We start from the raw sequence: 19,746 nt of genomic DNA on the forward strand, positions 1-19,746 counted from the left end.
GCTCAGAGCTAATCTTCCTCAAAAAAAACCCCCCAAAAACCCCAAAACTGTAATGGAATACCACTTCAAATCTATTAGAATGGCCATAATAGAAAAGTCAAATAATAACAAGTGTTGGTGAAGATGTAGAGAAACTGGAACTCTCATACATGACTGGTGGAAGTGGAATAAAATAAGCAGTTTGGCACTTTCTTAAAAGGTTAAATTTCCACATGACCCAGCTATTTCACTCGTAGGAATCTACTCATGAAAAATGAAAAATGAAAACATACACATGGACTTGTATGTGAATGTTCATAGCAGCATTGTTTGTAACAACCCCAAACTGGAAATAATCTGAATGTCCATCAAGAGACGAGGGAATAAACAAAATTTGGTCTTTCCATCCAATGGGACACTACCCAGAAATAAAAAGAGATGAAGTATTTTTTTCTCTCTTTTTTTTGGTAAGGAAGATTGGCCCTGAGCTAGCATCTGTTGCCAATCTTCCTCTTTTGTTATTTTTAATCTCCCCAAAGCCCCAGTACATAGTTGTACATTCTAGTTTTAGGTCATTCTAGTTCTTCTATGTGGGATGCTACCACAGCATGGTATGATGAGCAGTGCTAGGCCTGTGCCCAGGATCCGAACTGGCGAACCCCAGGCTGCTGAAGTAGAGTGCATGAACTTAACCACTTAGCCATGGGGTCGGCCCCCAGGAAATGAACTATTGATACATGGTACAACGCAGAGCTAAGTGAAAGGAGCCAGACAAAAAAGGCCACGTGTTGTATGATCCCATTTATATGAAATATCCAGGAAAGGGAAACCCGTAGAGACAGAAAGAGGATCAGCGACTACCTGGGACTCAGGTGGGAGTGGCGATTGACAAGGGATCTTTTTAGGGTGACGGAAAGGGCCTAATGCTGGATTGTGGTGATGGTTGCACAACTCTACAAATTTACTAAAAATCATTGAGTTGCACACTTAAAATGGGTGAATTTAATGGTATATAAACTACACCTTAATAAAGCTCTTAAAAAATAAAGGGAAAGATAAAAAAAAGTCACCTCCTCTGGGAGGTCCACCCTGGCCACTCACCTGCCCTTTCCCCAGGAAGCCCAGCTCCTTATCCTCTGCTCTGCTTTCTTTGATGGCACTTACCACCTTCTGATAAACTATAACATTTTCTTCTTATGTGTGCTGTTTACTGTCCAACTCCCTCTGCCAGAACGTAAGTTCCAGGAAGGCAGGAGATTTCAGTCTGTTTTGATCACTGCTGTGTATCCCCAGTGCCCGGAATGGTGCCTGGCATGTGGAAGGTACATACACACATGTCAGAAAATGGAATGAATGGAGAACCGTTGATTGGAAGATTCCTTCCAGCCCTACGCTAATCAAGGTTGTCTTTTGGGGGCTTTTTCCAAGGTGAGGTTTTGGTCCTTAGCAGAACTGTTGGTATTTGGGGCTAGGGCTGGAGGAGGGACATGACAGGTGGCCCTGGCTCAGAGCCCCACTTTCTCTATCTGGAGTCTGAGAGGACTCGTTTTCCCTCTCCCGTGTGTTGTGCAGCCTCTAGCGTATTTCCTTCCCTTTCTGACCTCAGCGAACCCATCTGCAAGATGAGTTCTCTCCAGCCTCTCAGCGCATGTGTGCGTGTCTCTGCGTGCAGGCAGAGGGGAAGCGAGCCGAGGGGGCAGGCAGCGGTGTGTCTGGGGTAGGGCAGTACCAGCTCTCCTGCCGGGACGGCTGTGTGGCCATCAGCCTGCTCCTCCGTTTCTTGCCTTCTACCACGGAGGCTGCAGTGGTGTTCCTGGCACCAGGTGATTTCTCAGCTGCTGACACTGTTCCTGACATATTTACATATGGAAAGTTCTGCTTTTCCATAAACATTTACAAACACCTTGATCGATTTGTGAAAATGTGACACTCTTTTGGAAGCCAGCCTTCTTGGGCTGTGGGGCTCAGCTATTTATTTTTGCGAGAGGGAGGCAGCTGTGTGGGCTTCTGGGCACCTATGAACCTCCCACTTAGGAAAACCTCTTCCACACAGATGGAATAATTTAGAGGCCCCGAGCGATGGGGAAAGCAGCAGTGGGCAGTCCCCTGATAATGAGACTTAATGAGATGGAAAATGGATGTGTGGGTCTAGGGGCCCTGGCTCCCGAGGTGCATCCGGGAAGCAGGGGCTGCTAGGAAGAGTTTTCCGAAGCTTTCAGTTCATTGTGCAGCCTCCTTTCTGATTTGGGGCGTCCTGGGACAGTGTGAGGGCTCAGACAGGGCTCCTGGAGTTCCCTGGGGCTGGAAAGAGACCTATATCATAGTCCATGATCTTATGGAGGAGTCACACAGCAGTAAGTCTGAGCAGAATTTTGGAAAAGGAGGGGGGCATGACTTAGCAGAAAGGACAAGGGTTTTGGAGCTAGAAGATCTGAGTTCAGATTCTACCTTTTTTTTCTTGTTGTGTGACCTTGGGCAAGTTAATGGGTCTCTGTGTGTGTGGATTACTCAGGCAATGGGTCAAGGTTCCCAGAATGCCTCTCTCTAGCTGGACCTACAACATAGGTGCCATCCCAACGCAGCATCGAAATGACCAAGCTCTGGCTGTTCCTACTCCCCAGGTAGCTGTGCATCTTTCCTCTGCAGAAAACTGCCTGCAACCAAGAGACTCGGTCCTGGCTCCTGCTGGCGGATAGCGCCTCCTCTGCCACTGTGGAGTCCTATGCTGGCCTGGGGCAGCGGGGCCTCCCACAGGCTCGGGCCCCTGCCCGCTCTCCAGGGCTTCCTATCTGGGCCTGCTCTGGGTCTTGGCCTCTGTGAGTCTGCCTGGGATGTACGACTTGTCTCTGAACTCCCTCCTAAAGCCACACCCCTCCCTCGCCTGCTGGCTGCGGGGGAAGGCTTCCATTTATGGCATTTTCTTTTCTCATTTCATGCTGTAATGGAGATTCATTGCTAGTTTTAAATCCATAATTTGCCATGAAACCCTCGTCTCGGGCCCTGGCTGAGGTCAGAGCCGGGAAGTAGTGAGCTAATTTTAGCTCTTGGAGATCTCCTTGCCCAGCTGGGCCTTACTGGGCTTTCCCAGGGCTGGCCTCCATCAGAGTCCTGGGGCCGACACCCACGACGCCCTGGAGGCTGAAGCCAGCAGAGGGGCAATCGCCCGTGGGACTGGCTGGCCCTGGCCCTCCCTCAGTCGGCTGTGACTCGCCTCTCCTTTGTTTCTCTTTAGGGGGAAGCAATCGAGGAGCAGGGCCTCACGCTGAGGACAGCAGGCTCCATTCTTTCCTGGGCCGGACAAGGAAGGACGGTCAATGCTTTTGTTGAGTCACCAAGATTCGTCCACTTCCCAACAGTGACGGAGTCTCTAGACTGAGTGATCTTGTGTCTTTCCACACGGGGACACAGACGATTCGGCCGTGCTCTGAACTGTGTGTGTGCGTGTGTACGTGGGTGCACTCCAGTGCATCTGTCCTTGAGCTAGGGTGTCTGCGTGGTGAATGCATAAACAGGGAGCCTTGTAAATGACCAGTGGCCAGCGGGGACCCCTGACTGAGGACCCAGTAGGGCACCAGCCTGAGGTGGGCTCTCACCTGCGCTTTTTCAGGTGCACAGGGATGTTGGAAGCCATGCCCGGCCCGAGGAAGCAGCCCACGCTGGCAGAGTGAGGGAGGGCCTCCCCGGGCAGCTGCACCCTGACAGTCACAGGAAGTGGCCTGGATTTCACAGGCAGCCCTGGAGTGGCAGCCAGGGGATGAAGGTCTGACTTTTGCAAATCTCCATTGTCTGAGCTCACTCCCCTTTGCTGAGCAGTGGAGCCTGCTCAGCATCTCCCAGGGTTACGCTTGGTTAAAGCAACGGAGGGACATATTCTTGCTCTCAGGACCTAGGGAGGAAGGACTCAGGGAACAGGCCTCTCATGCTCTACCCCCAAACCATGATCCAATGAGGGGGAATCACAGTCAACCTGTGGGGAGATTTGCACCTCGTCTTTCCAGCTCCTGATTTTACCAGGAGAGAGCGGGTCCTGAGAGGTCAAGCCTCATCATCTCATGTCTTATGAGAGGCAGGACTGGGGCAGGAATGCATGCTCCTGATTGCGCTTTGTCCTGCTTGGACCTGGAGAAGTGCCAGAGCCCTGGGTGTGGTGGTGGCACCCTGCAGGACTGCAGGGCTGCCCTGGAGAGCCAAGTCATTTAGTGATGGGGTTGGGGCACTAGGGGCTCAGCAGAACTAGGAATGCAGTGGTGGGGGGGGGGCCAGGATCAGGAGGCTGGGCACCTTGGGTATATAACAGACCCTGGGTGGCCTCTGCAGAACCTCCCTGCCTTCCCTCGTGCTGGTGTTGAAAGCAAGAGATGCTGGAAGGGGGAGGAGAGGGGCTGGCCTGGGGCTGTCCGTTTGGGATGCTCCCTCCAGCTGTAGGTGGTGAGCACTGCCCAAGGCAGCGTCGGGCACATGGGCCAGTCCAGCAAGACCACTTAGTTAGACCAGTTAGCTCTCTTCTCCTTGGCTGAGTCTGTTCCAATGGACCTTGGCGATGCTGGGTGGGGTAAGGCAGGGGAGGTGCGTCCATTGTATCAGGTCCTCCCTTCTTGGAGAGGACCCTGCCAGCCCCCTGCCACCTACCCTGGGCTGACAGGGGAAGCACTGAGTTTGCCTCCATCCCTGATGGATTCCAAGCCCCTCTGGAGCCTTGGAAGTCGTTCAGCATCTGTGAGTCTCCTCCTCTCCACCTCATTTCCCACTGTGACGATGGGCCCCAGGTTAGGGAGGGTGGACTCTTCTGACATCCCACCGAGGCTGAGATGAAGAACTGGGGCGGGGGGCAGGCAGAGAGGCTGCTCTGTGCCATGGCAATGTGGCAGCTTAGAGGAACAGGGAGACTGTGTGTGGGGGATGATCTTAGAGTGTAGCAGGAGGGAGGGTCAGAGGGACCCAGCTTCGGAGGCAACACGTCCAACGGCTACAAGGCTACAAGGCTACAAGGACCCCAGGGAGACCCTCCATCTCACTCCCTCCATCAACAACTGCTGCCGGCAGCCACTCGGGGGGCACATGAACCCACACTGTGGACCTCAGAGACCAGGTCCCCTACCTGCTGGGAGCTTATAATATAACTTAGAAGAGAGAGACTATTAGTCAGCTTAAGGTAGCTCAAGGACCCCAAGTAGCGTTACCTTATAACCTGCCTGAGCAGGTAAGCACCGAGTTAAAGCGGAAGGGTGAAGAGGGCAGTGCAGCGGCCAAAGGGAGAGGGAGGAGGGGAGTCTGCTTCTGGCCCCAGGGACACTGGGTGTGGCCTGGGCCACCAAGAAGGGCTGAGGAGCTGCATGGGAGTGGGAAGGAGCTGGCGGCAGGGGCGGGGGGCCGGGTGGCGAGGGGCGCAACAGGAACTGCAGGCGATAAGGATGCTTTTTTCGCTGCTCCCTCACGTCTCTGGCTTGTTTGCTGCCCCTATTTGGGGGTGATTGCAGGGTAATGAATGTGGCAGGAAACAGGCGCACGGCACAAATGAGATGCGGCTCCCAAGACCAGGCTGGGAGGGTGAACACGCTTAATGAGGAGATAAGGAAATCAATTCTGCTCGTCTCCCCAGGCCTGCGAGCCCCGGGGTGGGCGGAGGAGGGAGGTGAGGGGGTGGGGCGGGGGGGTGCCTGCAGGAACCACGCCTCTCTGCCTGCATGCTGGATGAGAAACCTTCTCCAGACACACAGCCTGACCGCCTGGGAAGGAGGAGTTGCTTGTTGCTGTCTCTTAACATTGCAGGAATAATAGTAACAACGACAACACAGTTATGACAATCACAGCCAATGCTTCACTGTCCTGAGACATGCCTGACATACATTATGTCACTAAATGCTCTCTATAAACCTAACAGCGCAGGTGCCATTCTTCCCCCATTTTACACACGAGGGAACCAAGGCACAGAGTGGTGAATAACTTGTCCAGGGTCGCAGCGCTGTGAAGTGACACAGCTAGCTTTCAGGGCTATGCAGGCTGGCCTTCAGAGTCTGAGCTCTTAACTGGGAAGCCACGTTGCCGCTCTAAGTACAACACAACATGATAGAACACAACTCAACACAACTCACAGGGATCTGGGGCATACGATCTGCCAGGTACTGTTCTCTGTGGTGAGGTTCTGTGTAGACGCCCCCTAGTTTGCCCCCAGACCCTGATAATAAGTCATATGCTGCATATTCACTGAGTGCCGAGTGTGTGCTCACAGGCTGCGCTGGGCATGAGAGCCGCAAGATGCCCCGAGAGACCCGGGCGCGGAGACAGACTCGTAAACAGTTACTTTCAATCTAATGTGTCGAGTGCTGTGGTCGAGGCTAAGGGAGCACAGAGACGGACAGTCAGACCCTGAGGGGCTCAGGGAAGGCTTCCTGGAGGAGGTGATGTCTAAGGTGAATCCTGACAGGTGAGGAAGAGTTAGCCAAGGGAAGAAAGGTGGGCAGGGCATTCCAGGCAGAAACAGCCATGAGCGGAGGCACTGCAAACTGGTTGTTGTCTCTGGAGCCAGGGGGGTCGTGGACCCAGGGCTGGAGAGAAAGCAGAGGGCAGGCCTCAGAAGGCCTTCATGCCACAGAGGGGGCTTGGGCTTTGTTCTATGGAGGGGCTTTCTCAGCCCTGAAGATCCGCTCAGACCATCTACTGATAGGGCAACTGTGGGTGGCGTTCTTGCCACCAGTGTCTGGAAGAACAGTCTTGGACGCCGGTGCTCCCGGGCTCTGTGTCAGCTCTGCCTTCCCTTGTTATAGGACCTGAGTTATTCCCTGTCTCTCTCTGGACCCACCCACCCAGAAGATTAGGGGATTGGGGATTGGGGGGTGCTGCCGCCGCTGTGGACAGGGGACCTCTGCCCTGCAGCTCCCCTGGTGGAGGTGTTGCAGAGGGAGCTCGTGGTTTGGGAAAACGCACAAGTTAAGGACACACTGGGACCTTACCTGTAGCCCCTCTCAGTATTTGGGCCTTGACATCATCTTAGAGACGGCCTCTCTTTGACTTGACTTAGTCTCCATCATTAAATAATTCACATTGATTTAGGAAGCTTTGTTTCAAATGGGAGCCACAAGACAGCTGAGTTAATGTTAGAACGGGCCAGGAAGAAGAGGGAAACGGGGAGGAAGACCGGGAAAACACCCTTTTTAATAATTAACCTGACATCCACCCTCCTCCTGCCCGCTTCCAATCCCCCTTACCCTGCTCCACTTTCTCATCTTCATGGCATTTATTACCATCTGACATCCTACACGACTACACGGTGTACTTGTTTAATCTCTATTATTTATTGACTGGCTCGCTCTCGGCTGGAACACAAGCTCCATCAGGTTGGGGGTGGTTATTCTCTTTCATTTCCTGATGAATATCAAGTGCCTAGATGAGTGCTCGGCATGTAACACGTCCTCAGTAAATATCTGTTGATCAAATCCTGGGCACCCATTTCCTCCCTGCTCTGGGTCCCAGAAGTTCTTGCTTCCCAAGTTTTCAGGCAGGTAGCGAGATCAAATGCAATATCACCTATACTGTGGCCCTGGAACACTGTAGAGAGTTTCCAACCCTGGGGCTCCTGCCTGGGGGAGGAGAGCAGTCTGCATGTGTGCGTGTGTGTATGACCTGCAAGTGTGTGGCGTTTCAGTGTGTGTGTGTGTTAGTTTGATGCTCACAACAATTCTAGGAGGTTGGTATTTTTATTATGCCTATGTTTTTTTAAAAAATATTGGCACTTGAGCTAACAACCATTGCCAATCTTCTTTTTTTCCCTTTCTGCTTTTTCTCCCCAAATACCCCCAGCACATAGTTGTATACTCTAGTTATGGGTCTTTCTAGTTGTGGCATGTGGGACGCTGCCTCAGCATGGCCTGACGAGTGGTGCCATGTCCACGCCCAGGATCCGAACCAGCGAAGCCCTGGGCTGCTGCAGCGGAGCGTGCGAACTTAACCACTTGGCCACAGGGCCAGCCCCAATTATGCCCATTTTATAGATGACGAACCAGAAACTTCATTCATTCATTCACTCATTCATTCATTCAAAAACCCCCCCAATATTACTGAGAACCACCCCGTACTAAGTGCTGGTTCTAGAGAAGGGAAGCAGAGGCCCAGTGGGAGCTCTAAGACCTTGCCCAAGTTCATGCAGCAAGTGGGCTGCTGGCAGGTGTTGTACTTCCCAGCCAGGGCCCTTCCTTCCACACCACAGCCCTGCACACATGCCCGGGGTCCTATCACCTCCAGCTAAGCTGAGTCCCGGCAGAGATGCTCAGGATGCTTGGAAGCTGGATACTCTGGGGTTAAGGCATAAAGCCAAGTCCAGAATCCCAGGGCTGGGCGGGACTTTGAGAGGTCCCATCTCCAGCCTCACAGTGGGATGCTATCTAAAAGACCCTACCATTACCTTCTATGCCCCAGTCACCACATGAATTCTGGTTCCAGTGGGGGATGAGCTGGCTATTTTCCTAAAATAGTTGGTGCAGCAAGTTGGACTCCTTATTGTGGAAGTCATGGCTTTCTGGGAGCTGGATACTTCTTTAGAGATAATTTTATTTATTACCACCTTTGTTTTACAGATGAGGAAACTGAGACCCAGAGAGGTTGAGTAACATGGCCAAGGTCACACAGCTGGTCAAAGGCACGACCATGACTATTGCCTCCAAGTCTGCTGCTCTGTCCATGATACCATGATTCCTGAGATGTTCTGGGGGTGGAAAGAAACCTGTCTCCACCTGGCCTGAGTCAAGGCCTGGTCCTCGGCAGCTGGCTGGGTCACAGAGGGAGGGCAGCCTGACAGTTCACCGAGACTGGGGCTCTCCAGTCTTTGCCACTCAGCTTCACAAATTCCACCCCTTCCCTCTCCTCCCCTCCTTGTCCTGTAGCTCCCTCCCTCTGCCTCCGAGGGTAGCAAATGCTCCGCTCAAAGTTACTCCATGCCTGATTGCATCTGAGAGCTGGAAACACAAGGCTAATTAATGTGTCTGTGACTCCAGGCTTGGCTGTCGGGCCTAGGTCCCCTTGCCCTCCCTTGAGCACGGCAGGCTCTCTGAGCTGGCCCCCTGGCTTCTCCAAGCAGGCTGCCGGCAGCTGCATATTTTAACAATGCACATCTGTTGGCTATATAAACTCTCGCATTTGCCCTCCCCACTTGGCGCTTTGATGGAAGACCCCTAGGGGTCTCCCTCTGCTCCAGCCAAAGTGTTTGCTTTGCAATTTTGCCGGAATCCTATCTGATTCTGCTCTCACGTCTTCTGCAGGTTCCAATCAGGATCTTACTTTATTTAATTAAAAATCTATCTCAGGCAAATACAGACTAAATTAGGAAGCTCGCTCATTCCTGGAACACAGGGAAGGCAGCCCCCCTCGGGGAACCGGCTGGGACATTTTCCCGGGCTGAGATGTCACAGCAAAGCAGATGGGGTCTTGGTTGGGAAGCCGGCTTCCAGGCTAGAAAAGCCCCTCTCCCCTCTGTTGGAACAGACGCTCTGTTCATCCACCACTGCGAACAGACCAGGGCTCCCTTTCCAGGAGGCTGGTCAGCTTCTCCACGCAGGGCCTCCCTCCAGGGCAGTAAGTGGGACCGTACACCGCAGAGAACTCCGCCAGGCTGGGTACTCCGGCAGAGCCCTGCGGGACCAGCCGAGGGTGGGGACCTAAGTGGCCTTGAGGCGTCGGGGAGGGCGGGAGGTAGAGCCTGGGGAAGCTCTTTCTTGCGGGGCTCAGTGGCTTAGAGGAATGGTGGTTGTGGAGTCTGCAGGAAGGACTGGTGGACGGATGCCTGCTCAGGCTCTGGCTCCGGCTCTTGGGAGCAGGCCATCCTGCTGGGGTCCCCTGGAAACTCCGCCTTCCCCCTCTTCAGCTGGTCTCCAGACTTGTAAAACACTTCCCCCACACAAACCAGCTCTGTGCCCAGCAGGCAGTGGCAGGCCATGCCGCTGGAGAGGGAAAAGGGGGAGAGAATGCCTTTTAGATGTGATCGGAGACAACATTGAGTCTGTTCAGCTCAGATCCCGAGGGCTTGCTCTCAGAAACCTGGCTCTTAACCAACCAGACAGAGGAAATACAGCTGGCATTCAGACATGCGCAGACTGGGCAGTGAGCATTGGTTTGGAGTTGGAAAACCTGGGGTCCAACGTGAGTGTTAATTAAGCTGTGTGACCTCCTGTGAGTGCCTTTGCCTCTCTAAGTCTCAATGTCCTTATCTGTAAAATGTCTGGGATAATTTGGACTTCGTTATCTAACCGAGATAGGGAGGACAGGCGGCTGTAAGTGGTTGGGTAGGACCGCGTGAAGCTCTGAGACAAGGACAAGAACTTAAAGATGAGATGTGTCTCCGTCTGTTTTAGGCCGTGCATGGAGTCAGGAGGGGACAATGCTTGGGTTCTTCACATTTTAACATTCTTTGGTACCCTCTAGAGGGGCACAGGGGAGCAGAGGCAGATTCTTCTGAGGATGGGGCTGAATAACCTCTGAAGGTGAAGATCCTACAACTTCACTTAGCAAATCTCTTCTGGCATTTTGCAATCCTCGAAAATCAGAAAATATATTAGGCACTAAATTCTCCTTCTCTCCTCCGTCAGCCCCCACACCAAACTGTGGACCCCTTCCCGCTGTAGCCGCCATCCCAGGCAAGATGAAGACGGCTGCAGCTCCCCTAACATCCCTGATAACTTTTCTGAAGGCCCATGTACGGGCCAGGTAACCCCAGTTTATTGACCCTGCCGGATGCGGTTTATTTTCTCATCCCTTTCATCGCAGGGAAGAGGAGACAAAGGATGAAGGAGTCTGAGGTTGGTCCTGAGTTCCTCCTCTCCCTCTCAGGAAGCCACGCCCCGAGCTTGGGAGGTGGTCCTGAGGCCCTGTCTGCTGCCGCCTGCCTGCGGGGACTGTCTGCCCCGCCTGTTGGCCCCGTAGATCCGAAGATAATCCGGCGCTGTCTTAAACGTTTCCCCTCTGGGCCGCCGTGCGCCTTATCCACCAGGCGAGGAGGCAGCACCCCAGTTGCTGACCCTGCCGTCAAACCTTCACAACAGCTGCCTGGAGGCGCGAGGCGGAACCTCTCCTGGCTGCCGGGCTCCGTCCCACACGCGCAGCAGAGACTCCGGAAGGAGGCGCGGAGGAGGAGCGAGGACCGGAGCCGGGAGACCGCGGGCGGGGCCCTTTGCTTCTCCGAGCCTCAGTTTCTCATCTGGGGCAACAATCCCTGTCTCACAGACCTGTCAGGAAGCTGAGGTGCGTAAGCGAAAGCGCTTTGAGAGTTGCCGTGAGTGCTGTGCAAATGTGAGCTTATCACCCCCAGCGAGGCTGGGCCCCCAGCAGGCCTTGCTCCTTAAACATCTGGCTGGAGGACAGGGGCTGAACTCGGAATTAGAAGGAGGTGGGGAAACCCATTGCCAGGTCTTCAGGCAGGTCTGCCCGCGTAAGGGAGCCGGGACCTCTTCAGGCAGATGTCCCAGCCACACTGGGCTCCCGTGGCAGAGACGAAGGAAGACCAAGGGGAAAAGGTCTGGTTTGGAATAAGGGCCTGAAATGAATTTTCCTAGAGAAGCTTAGGCAGGTCTGTTCTCCCCCTGAGAGCCAGAATCCCCAGGGGCAGTGTGTAGAGTGGGAAGGAACGCTATCAGTGGGGGCCCTAAGGATGCTGAATCTGGGGGAGTCAGGCTCCAGGCTGATTCTGATGGGGGAGGTGGCCAGAAGGGGCCGTGTTAGCACTCAGAGGGAGGTCAGCTCAGAAAGAAGCAACTCAAGGATGTGTCACCTTCTTCTCTATCTCCGTCCCCTAGCACAAGGCCTGACATCCATCACGTGTGCAGAACGTGCTCCTGACTGGATATATAAGCATCCAAGAGCCCTAGTCAGCTCCCTAAGCTGGAGTCAAACACACTGGGACACAGGGATTGGACAGGCTCATAGGTCAGTTGGCATTGGCCTTCCGATTTCCAGGGCAGGAACTTCCACTTTCCCCCTTTCGGTGGGGAAGGGGGAACTGATGCCACAGGGCAGCAGTGGCTGGATTCCTGTGGACAAGGCCTGGGGGCTGTGCCCAGCAGGGGGCCCCTCCAGTCTGGCTGGAAGGAGCCCTTCTGGGGCTGAGCCCCTGGTGCTTGCCATAGCATCCTCGGCCCCATGTGTGTGGACGGTCTTACCCAGGACGGTGAGGCGAGCGGGGCGGGACCGGATGGCAGCCTGGATGGCCTGGCACTCGTACACGGCGTCATCTTGCAGCTCTGCCCGCAGGATCTTCAGGTGATGTTCCCCCGACAGGTGGTTCCCTACCACCAGGTACTGTGGGTAACCTGCGGAGACAGCAGGCACATCGAGGGGGCTGGGGCAGGGGTGGAGAGACATTCACGACAAAGGGGCACAGCAGGGGTACCCTGAGCAGGGGCTGCTCTTAGAGGCAGGCAGAGAAGGCAGCTGCCAGGGCCCTGGGCTCCGTGTAAGGGGCATGAAAATGGGAGTTTCGCCTCAGGGGGTCGGGGCAGGGTGTGTGTGTCTAAGAGTACTGTGGGTTTTCAGTTTAGGAAGGTTGGGGGAGCTGTTGTTAGAGAGGGAAAGAGAGAGCAGAGAGGGACATGCTGAGTGTGGGCAGACACCGCGGGGCAATTCCTCTGGAAAGTGGTGTGCAGGGCGCTGGTGTACCAGGTAGGCACACATTTTGATGAGGAGACACGCAGAGACGGAGCAACCCCAGCCGAGCCTCGCAAACAGAGAGAAGATGAGTAAGAGGGAGAGAGAGGGAGAAAGCAGGGAAACATTTGGAAAAGGATCAAGAGTGACTTTTGGGGAAAAGTTTTGTTTCAGCATGGACAGGAAGTAGAAATCTTGGCCCAGCCACCAGCGCCCAGGTACCTCCGGCCACTGTGAACCATAAGCGGCCCTTTTCTAGTCGTTCCTATTGCCCATCCCAGCCCTCCACACCCCCAGGGCCTGAGTAAGCACTTCTGAGGCACTCAGGACCCTGAGGAATGGGGGGCTCCTGTGCCACTGGTGATGGATAATAGATACATAAAGCCTGAGAAGGACCATCATTCTTTGGCCTTCCTGTTGCTCTGCTGGGTGGAGCATAAACGCCGGCGGAAGTCGGCCTGTCAGGCTGGGGTGGTCCTCCCCCTCCTGGGTCTGGGGCCCTAAACCTCCTCAGTGTCCCTCAGCAGGATCTGTGCTCCACCCACCCCCTCCCCTGAGCTCTGCCCTCCCCCACCAGTCCTCACAGGGCACCTCCTCCCTGTCCTGGTCCCCTTCTCTCCTCAGTGGCCCACCCACCTCCCCGCAGCCCAAACTGCTCCTCTTGCTGAACGACCTCCACCAGGACAGTGTGAGTCCTCAGAAATGTGCCGTAGAACAAGGGGATGGCACATGTGCCCTTTGACAGAAAGACGAGGGCTTAAGCAAGTGAGAGACAGAAACAGAGGCAGACAGAGACCTGCAAAAGCTCTCTTCAACTATTTCGAAGTGTCTTAGTGTGGGTTAGACGTGTTCATGTAGCCCCCCAGGACAGCATTAGCACCAACAGGCAGAATTAACATGGGGAATTAACTTAGAATATTCTTAACAGTTTGAGGTGCTTGACAAGGATCTGGGCTGCCAGAAGTGGTAATGAGGTCCCCGTCACTGGCTGTACTCAAACAGAGGCTGATGATCACCTGTCAGGGATACTGCAGAGGAGATTTCTACCCTGGAAGAAATATTGGAGCTCTAAGGCCCCTCCCACCTCCATAAGCTAAGGGTCTTTTGGAGCTGGGGCCGGGCTTCCTGGGGTGGTGGGGTTGCTGCATAGGGGCTACTGGCACCCATTTCTGGTCAGTGGAGGTGGCTATGACCCTCCACGAGGCTTCTCAGTATGCTTTCTGGGTGTGTCCTGTGCGGCTGAGCCTTTCAGGCTAGTGTCTTCATGGCGAGCATTGTCCCCATCATGCAGTCAAATGACCCTGCCCTCCACAGCTATTCAGGCCTGGCCAGAGGTGCTCACAGGCAATCACCGCCTCCCCTCCTGCCTGCCCTTCCCGCCCTCTGCTGGGCTTTGGGAAGGAGACCAGGTCAGTTAAGCTGGTTCCCCCCAGGGCCAGGGCGAGGGGCTGGCCATGGGTTCTGGTCCAGTCCTCTCCCTGCTGCTACCCTCAGTGCAGCTGGCTCACCACCCCCATCCCCTCCGGCCCAACCTCTGGATCCCGCTGTCCTTTGATTAGTCCCTGATCTCCTGCAGGCATCTTGGCTGGAGCTTGTGTTTTTGTTGTCTTGCAAGCTATCAGCAGCAGGATTCCGCTCTCATGAGCTGCTGAAAACATCAGTGATGGGTTTGTTTGTATTTGCCTAATTAGGCGGCGAGCTGTGATGCTATCCCAAGGACTGGCAGCATCTTCGGAAAACACAGGCCCAGAAGCATAGATTCTGAGGAAGTTCTAGCTCCTTCCACAGCATCATTACTCTCTCTTGCTACTCCCAGGGGAGGCAAAATTATTGGGAAGCTGGGTTCCACAGTCAAATTGCCTGGGTTCAAATGCCAGCTCTATCACTTCCTGGCTCTGTTGTCTCGGGTGAACTACTTTAACTGCTTTGTGTTTCCATTTCATCATCAGTAAAATGGGGGCAGTACTCGTACCTCCTGGAGTCATGGTGAAGAGTAGATAGGATAGTCCGTGTAAAGTACCTGGCACATATTAAGCAGTCCGTACATGCTAGTTTAAATTAAAATGACAAGGAGGCAGAGTAGACAGAGAGGTCCCTGTCTTTAGAAGTGAGAGCAGACAGGGTCCTGGGCTTGTTGGGGATTAGGAGCCAGGGTCCCAAGCGTTGGGATTGGGTATATGTTTGAATCTGTTTCTTTCTCAACTGTGACTTTGTTTACCTGTCAAATAAAGGAGAAAATCCTTCTTTTTCTCCCTCTGGATCACTGCAGATTTACGAGACAATGTCTGAGAAGTACTTGAGCTTCTTAGAAGGAAAACATTCTAGCAATATGAGGGAGTGTCTTTATAAATCATTTCCTTTGATGTTCTTCCCAGCCTTGGTGACCAGAAAGACAGGTAGGTCTTCAGTTAGGCACCATTCCTGGCCGCCTGAATGCGGCCTCATGGTTAAAATAGAAGAGGACAGAGCTGCAGCGGGCTGAAGTCCCACAACGCTGGGCCTCAGTTTCCCCGTGAGAAAACTTGTGCAGTATTCAGTGCTCTGCAAATACTTGCTGAATTGAATTGAGATCTATTACTCTCCCTTCCTTACCAAGCAAGCAAACAGTACTTATAAGCGTGTAAGTATCTGTTGTTATTGTCATGATGGTATTTTTGGGACAGGTGACCAAATACAGAGCAAGTACTTTACGAGGAGTTTGTTTATTGGCTTTGCAGGGAGAGGGCCAGCCTTCCTCCCATAAGTGTAGAGGAAGCAGACTTGAGTTCCTCAGAGCCCACTGTCCTTCAGCACTTAGCAGGACCCAGTGCTGGATCCCAGAAAGCCACTCGTGGAAATGGATGCCAGAGGGTCAATTTTCGACATGGTGATGGCCATTCTGTGAACCATCCATGGGGATCTGGGGCCTTCTCTTGGCCACAGACCCAACAGGACCCCAGTCCCTGACTGAAGGCTGAAAACCACTGACCAGGGACCCAGAGAGCCTCCTTAACCAGCAACGGTGCTGGGCCAAGCTCAGGGCGTGCAGAGCGTGAGCGATCCTAGTTTGGGAAGGTGGTAGCGTTCCCTCAGTTTCTCCAGGGTAAGGGAGTTCAGAGGCCTTGAAATTGGCTGGTTCCTATCATACTTAACTTTTATGGCAGTGCAGTATATTTTGGGGACATTATTGTGTATTTTATCCACACTCAGCGGGACTGGAACACTCAAATCCTGCGATGCTATTGACCATTGCTATAACGTTTCAATACACATTTCTGGCAAGACATAACTCACATTTTAAAATATTAATTTCCCAACCATCATGTTCCTGAGTGTGCTTCGATTTTTATTTTCCTGCAGCTGTAAACCATGAGAGAGGCAAAACTACTTCTCAGTTGAATACATATTTTTCTCTCTTTCTCCACCTTCAGCCATTCCCCAATCACAGGGACACCCAGATCCCTTGTTCTGCATTTAACAGTTTATGCCAAGCCCAGTAGACAGCCACAGGCCCACCCTCTCCAGGGGAGAATAATAACAGCTGATGGGGGCTGGGGACCAGGAGGGTGATTCCATTCCTTTTTTTCCCGGGGGAGAGGATGGATTGGAAAGACATCTGTATGGGCTTAAGGGCTGACATTCACAATAGTTAACAAATGACGGGGCATGGCACCCACCAGGGAGCTCAGCTGCCCGCCACGGGGGCCTAGCAGCGCATCTGTGCTGAATACCAGCCTGGGTGGGCTGAACAAAGTTTGAAATTTAAACTTTTCTTTTCTTTCCATCACATGGTGACCCCTAAAATCCATCAAGTTTCTCTGTGAGTTTTCAATCTACGTGGCTCTCTTTAATGGATAAGAGCCAAGAAGAACCAGGTTGCACCTTAAGTGGGGAACACATTTTGGACCAAGAAACAGGAATAGTTTACCTCTGGAAATCTGACTTTACATGAATCGTGTTTGACTTTAGAATAGACCGACCAGGACAACAGTGTGTTGGGTTTAGGACTGACCCCCAGAATTGAGGGTTATTTGTAATTCTTTTTGTTTCTGGTGAGGAAGATTGTCCCTGAGCTAACATCTGTGCCAAACTTCCTCTGTTTTGTATGTTGGACGCCATGACAGCATGCCTTGATGAGCAGTGTGTAGGTCTGCACCTGGGATCTGAACATGCAAACCCTGGGCCGATGAAGCGGAGTGCACAAACCTAACCACTACGCCACTGGGCTGGCCCCTGTAATTTTTTACCGGTAGCCGGAGCAGTCCTCAAAGTCCTATAGATCCTGGACCCAGGACTTGCCTAGGCTGACTTTGCCCATGTGATCTGCAGTGAAAGCTGGAGGCTTAATCCCCAAACACCTATGAAAATGGAGTTCCCTAGGAGGGTGGATGGGTAGGTAAGGAAGAGATGGGGGCCAGGCATTTCTGGGGAGATCTGGGGGTACTCACTTGAGAGGTCCCTGCCCACACCCAGAGCCAAGCCGTCTTTGATCCACAGAACGAAGCCATCATATTCCGGGATGGCACACAGCAGCGTCACTGGCTGCCCTGACACCACGGCCTGGTCCTGGGGCTGCTGGCTGAAGGAGTACACTTGACCTAGGAAGGAGACAAGCACAGAGGTCAGTTCCTTGCAGGGAGCAGTGCGCGGAGGGCTTCCCCTCAAGTTATGGAAGCAGAGCCAGGCTGGCCCAGGGAACAGGGTCCCCCAGAGGGCCTCACTTCCTGCCTGGGGTCCAGCAGTGGCTTCCTCACTGCCCCCAGCTTAATCCCCTGCTTTCGGGAGCTGGCTTCCTACTCTAGCCCCCCTGCTCATGAGTCCCTGGTGCACACTCACGCTGTGGTCCAGCCATCCTCCAGCCCCCAAACGGCCATACCCCGCACACTTCGGACATATTACCCCCTTCCATTTGGGTAACTCCTACTTAACGCCACAACTTCCACAACAGGCCAGAGGCGGGAGAGAGACCCAGGTGGAAGTGTTCTGTGGGGGATGTGCTTCCAGAGGGCAGTGGGCGTGGGGAGTGGTGTGCTTTGGTTAAACCTGAGAATCCAAGAAATACTGCTGTTCTAGAGGCCCCCTTGATGGGCCTCTGGTCAAACTCAGCGGCCCGTGCTGTGGTGGAGCGTGGCGGAGGGTGTGACTGGGGGAGCAGGTAATCGTCTCCACACGTCCTCCCTGTCCCTTCCTACTCCAGCCTCACTGTCACTTGGGAGAAAATTGTCAGTGTGACCCCATCCCTCCCCATACACACCTCAAAGCAAGACTGCGCTGAACCATCTAGCTCGCCAGGTCGTGTTTCACTAAACAAACACAGCACAGTGCGTACAGTATGCCAGGATGGTTCAAGAGTTGAAAATATTAGCTCATTAACATTTTCATCCTCATAACAATGTATCAGTGCATCTTTGCTGAATTCCAGCCTGGGTATTTTTGTCCCCATTTTTCAGATGAGGAGATGAGGCACAAAGAGGTGAGAATAGTAGCAGGAGCTGTGCTTGTTAACTGCTCACCCAGCACTGAGTGTGCCTTACCTCTAGCTGTCACAGTGCCCCAGACACCCCGTGGAGCCTCAGCAACCCCGTTTTGCAGGGGCCCAGGATGTGGAGTCTTAGCGGTTAACTAAACTGTCCAGGGAGTGGCGAAGGGCAGGACTAGGACTGTGAATTCAAGATTTTCTGGCTCTAAAGACTATGTTCTCATCCACTGTGCTATGCTGCGTGCGGACCCGTAAGCCTGATCCTGGAGGGACTGCTGAAGAGCGGGGTCATGTGATCCGTGTTCCCCGGGAGGCCACAGTTGAGTGGACAACGGGATATTACACTTAGTGAGCTCCCGGCCCGCGGTGTGAACAGGGCTTCACGTGCCCTCCCTTCTGTAACATGTTTGATTACATTTCATGGCAGAAATATCCCCATTTTACAGCAAAGAAACCAGAATCAGAGAGGTAAAGTGACCTGCCAGAGGTCACACAGCTAATGAGTGGTGGAGCTGGGGTCTGATCTAGGGTCTGTGACTTCTGAGTTTGCATTCTTTCCCACCCCCTGCTCTGCAGATACAGGCAAACAACCCAGGAAAACTGGACGTGCTGTGCAGGCTGCTGCCACGGCCTTTCCTCCCCAACCTGAAAGAGCCAGGGATGGCCACAGAGGTCCTGGGCCCTGGCTGTTGCTCATCTGGGGACATGAAGCCTCAGGCTTGGACCATGGATAGAGCCAAGCTCTCGGCAGCAGATGGTTGTAAGAAGGGCATGAGTGGTGTGTGGAACCTGAGGGGATTTGGGGGTGGAGGCAGAGCGTGGGGTGGAACCCCCAAGAGGACAAGACAGGGGTCCACAACAGAGAGCTCGTGGCAGGTGGGAAGGTAGCTGAGTTTACAACCTGATGAAATCTTGGCTGTGTCTCTAAGGAGTCTTATTAAAAATCAAATTGGCCCTGAATTGTGGGAGTAACACTCTTTATTCTGATTTGAGCTTTACAAATTAGATTTCATAGGACATTTTAATCAGCTATGTGTGGTGAGTTTTCTTTTCTCTCTCTCTGTCTCTTCAAGTTCGCTGTTGTAATTAGACTGTTTCTGGCACCAAAACAAGAGAAACAAGGAGAGAAAGGATGAGAGAGGAGGAAGGAGAGGAGGAGAGACCGGAGAAAGAGCAAGAGGGCAGGAAGGAAGTGAGGAGAGCAGAGACACGAGGAGCTGGAGACGGGGGAAGAGCGAGAGAGCAGGGAGAAGGGAAGGAGGAGAGAGGCAAGGAGGTGGAGAGGGGGGCGGTGGGGTGGGAAGCAGGGAGAGCAGGGTGGGTGGGGAGAGAACATTCCATTCCTAGGCCCTCTTCTCCTGGCTCTAATGATGATTTCACAGCTCATTTTTTTTATCTCAAAATCCTTCTTGCGAGAAGGACAGTGTCAAGACAGCCGCAATAGCTGCCAAAGATTGTGTTATCAGAGAGAATTATCAGGTTGTCAGCTGGAGCTGAGGGGTTTATAATGAGAGGGCCCTAAACAATATGGCACCTGAGCCCTCCAAAACGTCCATTAGTGGGAGCGCCTGCAGTGGGCGATTGTCCCATTCCTCCCCCATGCCAAACCTGCTTCCTCTCGGTGGGGTGAGGATAACTGGAGAGCTGAGGCACAGGAAGCATCATGAGGAAGGTGTGGGTGGCGG

The 19,746-nt window shown here is 53.3% G+C and overlaps 1 protein-coding gene across 2 annotated transcripts in view; it reads right to left on the reverse strand.

Moving 5' to 3' along the window:
• Positions 1-19,746, reverse strand: part of KIRREL3 (kirre like nephrin family adhesion molecule 3) — a 535,312-nt gene that overhangs the window by 79,074 nt on the left and 436,492 nt on the right. For both annotated transcript variants that reach the window (XM_008517084.2, XM_008517083.2), the window contains exons 4-5: positions 17,031-17,180; positions 12,120-12,269 (exon numbers count right to left, since the gene is read on the reverse strand). In XM_008517084.2, the coding sequence (XP_008515306.1) occupies positions 12,120-12,269; positions 17,031-17,180 (300 nt within the window). The remainder of the gene's footprint in view (positions 1-12,119; positions 12,270-17,030; positions 17,181-19,746) is intronic.

This window comes from Equus przewalskii, chromosome 6 (assembly GCF_037783145.1).
Source record: "Equus przewalskii isolate Varuska chromosome 6, EquPr2, whole genome shotgun sequence".
NCBI lineage: Eukaryota > Metazoa > Chordata > Mammalia > Perissodactyla > Equidae > Equus > Equus przewalskii.